The sequence below is a fragment of the Pelodiscus sinensis genome, chromosome 8, assembly GCF_052426305.1.
Source record: "Pelodiscus sinensis isolate ZL-2025 chromosome 8, ASM5242630v1, whole genome shotgun sequence".
NCBI classification, from domain to species: Eukaryota; Metazoa; Chordata; order Testudines; family Trionychidae; genus Pelodiscus; species Pelodiscus sinensis.
Genome location: NC_143059.1, coordinates 70,999,941 through 71,008,376, shown reverse-complemented (window position 1 = coordinate 71,008,376; position 8,436 = coordinate 70,999,941). Strand labels below are relative to the sequence as shown.

Genomic DNA, 8,436 nt, shown 5'->3' with positions numbered 1-8,436 from the left:
TCCAGCACCAACGTCTACAAACCCAGCAGGGCCACCGTGATTCCCTTGCAAGGACTCCTCCCCGCCATCGAAGCCTGCTATGGGGCCTACACTGAGGGGAGGGAGACGTTTCCCTCTCCACCCGCAATTCCACCCACCCACAGGGGAATCTGCCAGACTTGGAACCTATGGGGATAAAGAGGGAGCTGTTGACTGCTTCTGGGCCTGCGTGAGGGGTGACATGGGGCAGAATAGGATACAAGTGGCTCCCAAGAGAGAACAGACGGGGGATATAGAGGTGCCCCTTCAGTCTCTGTCCTGTTCAGCATCCCTGGCCTTTGAGGGGGAGCTGAAGTACTCTTGCTGCAACCTCTCTGGGGCTGGAAGGAAGTGAGGGAGGGAGGAGAAGAGGCTGCCCCCAGAGATGTGCCCCCCCCCCATGCATGGGAGCGGGATAAAAGACCCAGGAGAAAGTAGAAGTAGAGCAAGTAGCAGCTACCCAAGCAAAACTGGACTCTTCCTAGCGGTGTGTGGGAGGAGTGGTCATTCAGGTAAGCCCCCTTTAACAATGAAAGGAAGATGCAGACGCCGATTGCTCCCCTGGGTAACAGTTATTTACCCTGGGCTCGATAGTAAATACAAGTCATTTTATTACTTCCAAGACAGGGAAGATTCCCACCCCCCTCCGGAGGTCATTCAGCAAGCTGAAATTAATAAAAAATTTGCCTGCGGTTTACAGTGGACCAAGAAATGTCAATTGAGCAAAAACTTGCATGATCCTTCTGCCCCCCCGCCAAAGTCTTGGACACATGGTGGGCATGAAAGCCAGACGGGCGAGACAGTGACTGTCAGTGCTGTTTGTGGTATAATGCGTGTCTCCACCCAGCTCCGTGTTGAATAATTAGCGGATTGTTTTATGTTATATTAAGCAATGCAGGTGATTGCTCTCAATTTTAAATGGCAGGACATTTGATTTTATGAATAACTTGGGAGGTGCTGATTTTCGACTTGCATAACGTCCCTGGTTTTGTTGTTCGTGAAATGAAATACTACGCGCAATTAAACGATGCCAACGTATTTCATGGCTCTTTAATGCACTGAGAAGATGGGGTCAAATCATTAACGTTAGCTAAGCAGCAATGCTCGAGGTGAGCCGTGAGAGGAGAAGGGGGCATATCTTGCGTGCCGCCCCGAACAGCTAGTTGCACCCAGAGTAGGCTACAGTTCTGTAACAAGAGATGCGTTCCCCAGGCAGTTTCATGAGGAGTTGTGGAGGACACCGGCCAGTGCCAGAAAGTTACAAAAACATTTCTCTCTTAACCTTGTCTTCTCTTGCTCATAACCTAGTGAAAGACTTGCCGAGCTCGGGCCAGTTTGCACACTTGCGTATGCACGGCTGTCTAATCGACCGGTCTCTCCGCTGTTGCGACCTGGGACTTACTTCGCTTTTAAGGACAGACGCATTTTGATGCCTCCCCAGGGTGACAGGGCCCCCTTTAAACATCAGTTTGTCGGGAGATTTGGGCCTTTTGTGGCACTTTCCCCCTGTTACTCAGGCTGTCTGCCCAGGGCATGGACAGTCTCTCTCTGCCCACCGGCTGATGCTGGGTTGCCTGACTCACATCCAGCGGGGGCTTGTGGTAGTACCATGATTTCAAGAGCTTGTTCATCTGCTCCCGGTCTGTGATTCCCCGCAGGTGATCTTCTTCCCCTTCTCCCGCCTCGGCCTCCCTTGGTGCGTTGAAACGCCGCAGTTGGATCTCCTTCTGCATGCTTTCGAAGAAGTGGAGGATGCACTTGTGGGCGAAATCCCGGGCGTGCTCGCAGCAGGTTTCCTCGAAGATCTTTTGCTCGATGTCGATGTAGTTGCTCCAGTAGCGTGTCTGCAGGAAAGCGGCCTGATTGAAGCAGGGTCTGAGCGCACGGGCGAGGAAGGCTACCATGATCAGGATCAGGAGAATACTCCAGCCAAGGGCCTGGGTGATACGGAAAGAAGCAATGAGGCAGAGAGAGTGACTCCGACATTAGTATAATACACTTGCTGTTTGCCTGTATAGCCCTTTGCTCAAACCGAGGCTCTAAGCAGGAGTGAGGAGGTGGGAAGATGTCGGGGTGCAGGGTCTAGCCGAGGGCTGTCCACCCTCCAGTATTGTGCTGAAGTCTCCGGGAGTTAAAGATTAATCTTTAATGAAACATTATGTCATGTGATGAAACCTCCAGGAATACATCCTTGCAAAACTAGCAACCCAATCCTAGCTACAAAATCCAGCCAACTGCACCTTGATGAGTGTACGCTCCGTAGGAAAGTGGGGCTCTTCTTCTAGAGCCCTGTGAATGGCCTAATGGGGATAGGGCATTTTATCCACCCAGCTATAATCTACACAGGTAAGCACAACTGGAGTTCCCCATCAGGCTAGGACTGGAAAGGGGAGGCAGCAGGCGTAGGCCAGGTCTGACAGACCTTTGTCAAGCTTAGTCCATGCAGACCTGCTGCTGTACCTGCCTTTTACCAGGGCTGCCAGGTGACCACTGGAATCCCATAAAGCACGGATGATGTTCAGTGCCCGTATTGGGCTGTGTATGTGTGTGTTATTAATGGGATGGATGGAATCTCAGGGGAAAATAAACGCCCCTGATTATCCCCTCTGATGTACATTTACCGCCCCCATTGGCTTCAGGGAGAGTTGCTTGCACAAAGCTGAAGGAATAGCAGGGCCCTAGGAATTCACAGAAATTAGAAGTCAGCTCCATCATCAGTGAATTGTAACCCTGCAAGGAGCTCAAAGCTAAACCAGCTGTAACTTCCTAAGAGAGAAACTGATTAACCCTTGTTTTTCCTCTAGTATCACTCCATCAAATCCCCAGCCTGGTGAGTGATCTGTGTATAGAGCAGGGAACGAACATGCAGAAATCCTTGGGGCTGTCCCTGGCTCTGCCACATATCATTGTACAGACCTTGGGCAAGTCACTTCACCTCTCTGTATCTCTTTCCTTGCAGGGAAGTTGTGAGATTTAAAGCTTGTGAAGCGTTTCAACCTCCTTGAGTGGAAAGGGCTTTAGAAGAAGAGCCTCTCACTATTTTTGGTATGAGCATCCTTATTTTTATTATGCATATTTCCAAATCACCATTGCCCCCCAGAATCCTGGGGCCAGCAGCTGACACAAAGCTTTTTCTAGTATCCTCCATAGGGGACTCCAGTAGAAATTACGATGAGGATGGTATCATTCTGAATGTCAGAAAAATGGAGCATAGTCCAGCTTTTAGTTTAGTCCTGTGGTTCTCAACTGGTGGTCCACGGTGACTTTTTCGGTGGTCCACAGGAACGTTGTCCAAAGTCACATGGCGTGAGCAGGCGCCGCCGTTAGGCTGTTTTACGCCACGTTCAAACCAAAATGTTCATTGTCTGCTCTTTTTTATCATGTCTCCAAAAGGAGGTGGTCCACGAAAATTTTTTGATTGGCCTGGTGGTCCGTGGACTGAAACGAGTTGAGAACCACTGGTTTAGTTGATGCCAAAATGCTCCCTGACTCCAGAAGGAATAGGAGCAGGCTCATGCGTCTTTGAGCTTTTCTACAGACCCAGGCTCCCAGAAAAGCCTCCGACTTACTTGTGACCAGCATCTCAGGTACCTGGAGATCGCCTTCCGGGCAGGGTGGTTCTTCATGAGCTCATCATCTTTGCAGGGCACTTTGGAGAGCAAGAGCTGCGTCTGGGCAGGGGTGGCGTTGGCAAACCCCACAAACTTTTCAGGGTCAATGGAGCTGCTGAAAGCACAGATGAAGCATTTCCCATCGAGGAGTGTGACGATGATCCAGATGATGGGAGCAATCATGGCTCGCTGCATGATGGAGGAGCACATGTACCTGTGGGGGGAGAGGGAAGTGTGAACAGGTGTCAGCCGGAGGGCCCTGGAGACGAAGTCTGCCGCAGAAGGGGGTTGACACAGGCAGCAATCCTGTTGTCCAGGAAAGGGGGGGAGGGAGGGTGGAAGAAGGACACTGTTGCCCTGGGACCCAGTGATTCAAAGAAGCCCAGGGCTTCTGGTTGCTGCCTCAGCTACAGTAGCAGCGGCAGCAGCTAGGCGCCCCGGGTCCTTTACATCTCTGTTGGCTGCCTGTGTCATTCCAAGCTGCGCTGTGGGCGGGGGTGGGGGAGCGTGGTGTGCTCCGGGCAGGGTGGAGGGATAGCTGCCCCAGCTCCGCCCCTTCCTCCCATGGCCCCGCCCCTGCTGGGAGTGTGGAGCGCAGCACCCCCCCCCCCCGGGCTTGTCCAGGGTCCTGCTGAGGCTGTTGGTGCCCCTTGCCAGGGAATACCATTTAGCCCAGCCGGGCTTTTGACAGCATTGTGACAGATCACGTCTTCTCTGGTCTTAAATCTCTGCTATGATGTTTTCTTGCTTAGGAATCTATTGCACAGTCCAAATCTCTTCACACACTCACCAAAGTATAAAGCTCGTGCATGGGTGCTGCGAGGATCTGGTTTTCAAAGTTTCCCCAAGAAGCAAACCAAAAGTGTGCCTGATTAAGGATTCTCTTGCATATGCCATGCCTGGTTCTCGGTCAGCTCCCTCTCTTCCCTTCCTTTCCCTCTCTCTACCCCCTTTCTTCCCCCCTCCCAATTCAGCCCATCTCCAAAATAACACCTCTGCTCTGTCAGCCTTTCCTTGCCTCCATCACCTCACCTCACCTCCCCACAACAAATTAGAGCAGTCCCTGTTGCCTTAGTCTATAAACATCACCTAAATTTAAAAAAATAACAAAACATGCACAGTGTATCAAAATGATCCTACAGTTGTCTTGCTGTAATTTCCCTGAAGAGACGTCAGCATTGCCATTTTCTGTCGTGATGAGGGGGAAGAAAAATCATATTCAAACCCCGTCTGTGCTAAAAACGGCTGTTATTTGTCTATTATATATTAATGCGGTGACGCCCGTTGAGCTCCAATTGAGCGTGTAATGCCGTTGGACAGCTTTTAATTATTTATCCCTGGGGCACGCTTCACAAATTTTATTCAGTGTCATGAGCCTCATTCTCCTCTCTTTACACCAGTGTAAATCAGGAGTAACTCCACTGCACTCAGCAGAGATGCAATGGGGCACAAATATGGAGTAACTGATATCAGAATCTGATCTTTTGTGTCATTTTTCCCCTTTAAGCCAGGGAAGTAACGATGGAGGGCATTAGGGGCAGCCAGCAGAGAACTTTCTACACTGTGTAGTCTAAATTTTGCCTTCCTTAGCTTCAGGCCATGCCTGCTTGTGTTATAAATACATTAAGGATTGTAAAGTACTTTGAGCTCTACTGTTGAAAAGAGCTTTATAAGGTATTAGTATAGTTCTCTTTTTCTGGGACTCAGAATTATTCTCTTCCTTCATTCCTTCCACTCAAGGATCTGATAGAGGAGGTATCTGAGCCTTTAGCTATCATCTTAGAAAAATCATGGAAGTCAGGAGAGATTCCAGAAGACTGGAAAAGGGCAAATCTAGTGCCCATCTACAAAAAGGGAAATAAGAACAGCCCAGGAAACTACAGACCAGTGAGTTTAACTTCTGTGCCAGGGAGGATAATGGAGCAAGTCATTAAGGAATTCATCTGTAAACATCTGGAAGAAAATAAGGTGATAGGTAACAGCCAGCAGGGATTTGTAAAGAACAAATCATGTCAAACCAATCTGATAGCTTTCTTTGATAGGTTAAAAAGTCTTGTGGATAAGGGAGAAGTGGTGGACGTGGTATACCTAGACTTTGGTAAGGCATTTGTTATGGTCTTGCATGATCTTATCAATAAACTAGGCAAATACAACTTAGATGGGGCTACTATAAAGTGGGTGCATAACTGGCTGGATAACTGCTCTCAGAGAGGAGTTATTAATAGCTCAGAGTCATGCTGGAAGGGCATAACAAGTGGGGTTCTGCAGGGGTCTGTTTTGAGACCGGTTCTGTTCCATATGTTCATCAGCTATTTAGATGATGGCATAGAGTGTACACTTATTAAGTTTGCAGATGATGCCAAGCTGGGAGAGGTTGCAAGTGCTTTGGAGGATAGGGTCATAATTCAAAATGATCTGGACAAACTGGGGAAATGGTCTGAGGTAAATAGGATGAAGTTTAATAAGGACAAATGCAAAGTGCTCCACTTAGGAAGGAACAATCTGTTTCACACCTGCAGAATGGGAAGTGACTGTCTAGGAAGGAGTACGGCAGAAAGGGATCTAGGGGTTATAGAGGACTACAAGCTAAATATGAGTCAACAGTGTGACACTGTTGCGAAAAAAGCAAACATGATTCTGGGCTGCATTAACAGGAGTGTTGTGAGCAAGACATGAGAAGTCATTCTTCCACTCTGCTCTACACAGATTAGGCCTCAATTAGTTCAGTTCTGGGCACCACATTTCAAGAAAGATGTGAAGAAATTGGAGAGGGTCCAGAGAAGAGCAACAAAAATGATTAAAGGTCTAGAGAACATGAGCAATGAGGGAAGGCTGAAAGCACTGGGCTTGTTTAGTTTGGAAAAGAGAAGACTGAGACAGGAAATGAGAGCAGTTTTCAGGTATCTAAAAGGGTGTCACAGGGAGGAGGGGGGGAAATTGTTCTCCTTGGCCTCTGAGGATAAGACAAGAAGCAATGGGCTTAAACTGCAGCAAGGGAGGTTTAGGTTGGACATTAGGAAAAAGTTCCTAACTATCAGGGTTGTTAAACACTGGAATAAATTGCTTAGAGAGGTTGTGGAATCTCCATCACTGGAGATATTTAAGAGCAGGTTAGACAGCTATTTGCCAGGGATGATCTAGACGGTGCTTGGTCCTGCCGTGAGGGCAGGGGACTGGACTTGATCTCTCAAGGTCCCTTCCAGTTCTAGTATTCAATGATTCTGTGGTTTGTATTGTGGTTACTTTGAAGGTCTTCATAGAATCGCTGTGCTATGGGACATGCATAATCTGTTGTAATCATTGTGAAGATCATTAATGAACAGCTGGCATTTAAAGCATTTAAGGGGGAACTTCTAAGGAGCTGAGTTTAGAAGAAAGGTAAGTGTTAGGGAGATAAGGTTGTAACAAGCAAGAGGGCTGGAAGAAAGGCAAAGGAGTCAAAATTGCTCACAAGGGGTGAACCCCTCACCTGATAATGGCCAGATCCTTCTTTCTGCCCCCAGTAGGTCTTTTCCACTCCTCCAGCATCACCAGCGACTGTCTGTTGAGAATGAGACCACAGAGAAAGAGGGCCATGGGAGGCAGAAACATGATCCCCAAACCATACACCATGTTGTACTTGGGCAGGCAGGGGCAGTTAAAGTCAAAGGAGGTGTACATCTTCACACTCGCGAGGGCTAGCAGCCCGCAGATCCCATTCATCACCGACTCAGAATTAGACTGGAAGTATTGGAAGATCATTCGGAACCGATCCATGGCCCTGTATTGGCTGGGGGCTGCTTCCCAAGGGGAAATTCCAAGTTAACTTCAGATTGATGAGGTGTTTGCTCAGGGCAGATGGTCACGTCTCAGTGACCCTTTTCTTGGGTTTTCTGGCTGTGTGCATTACATGCCTCTTGTTTCATTTCAGGGTAGAAAGGCTGCTTAATGCATTAGAGTGGGCAAAGAGACAGGAACGGGAGAGCAGTGCTGCTCACGGTGATGCATGAAACTGTCTCAATGGGACCAGATTCCTTTCTTGTTCCTGTTTCCCTTCCAGGGTAGAATTCTGCCTGACGGCTCCTGGACACAGTCTTTCCAATTCTGTCTGTAGTCCGACACTTCCCTTTCACAGACGGATGCAGGGGCTGGTTCTTTTATTTTTAAGCAGACGGATACAGCCTCAGTGTATTATTTTTTCTCCCCCTATTACATCCACAGGACTTTAAGAGATGCCACACAGAAGCAGCCTGCAAGTATGATACGATTCACAGTCCCAGGTCATGGAACATTAGCTTTGTCCTGTAGAAAGAGTTGTCTCCGGATGCCTAGGAGCCCGTACTGATGGTGTGTTGTTAAATGAGTCATCGCTAGTGATCAAACTAGCTATTCAAATGAGCTTATTTGTGTATACGCCTCCTTCCTGTTGGCTCCTGTGCAGTAGCTCTTAAACTGTCATCTAGTTGCTAGAGAACAGTGGGACTGGAGAGAAGGGTTCAAATCCCAGTTCTGCCAGGGACTTGCTCTGGGGCAAGTCATTTAATTTCTACACCCTGTAACGAGGCACAATCAACCTTCCCCACAGGGGTGTTGCGTCGATTGTTTTCAGATTCTTGGATGGAACTTTGATTCCAGGCATGTCATTTCAACCAGTGGTTTGACTACATGGCATGTGAGTAACAATGAGAGGCCCTGTAGTTTTCAATCTCCATCTGCAGCTCTGTGTTGTATTGTTACTGGTACGTTAATACATGCTGAGCAACGCTGTCTCCTTGCACTCCCTGTCTGTCTGTCTATATCACCTGCTGTCTCTTGTCTTCTACTCTGA

General features: G+C 48.3%; 1 protein-coding gene across 1 annotated transcript; it reads right to left on the bottom strand.

The window, feature by feature from the left end:
• Nucleotides 1-1,090: 1,090 nt before the first annotated feature.
• On the bottom strand, nt 1,091-7,989 carry CALHM3 (calcium homeostasis modulator 3). The gene is made up of 3 exons (XM_006120870.4): nt 7,099-7,989; nt 3,588-3,843; nt 1,091-1,955 (listed from the first exon to the last, which is right to left on the bottom strand). The coding sequence occupies exons 1-3, from the start codon at nt 7,383-7,385 to the stop codon at nt 1,476-1,478; spliced, it is 1,023 nt and encodes a 340-aa protein (XP_006120932.1). The 5' UTR covers nt 7,386-7,989; the 3' UTR covers nt 1,091-1,475.
• Between the last annotated feature and the right edge of the window lie 447 nt (nt 7,990-8,436).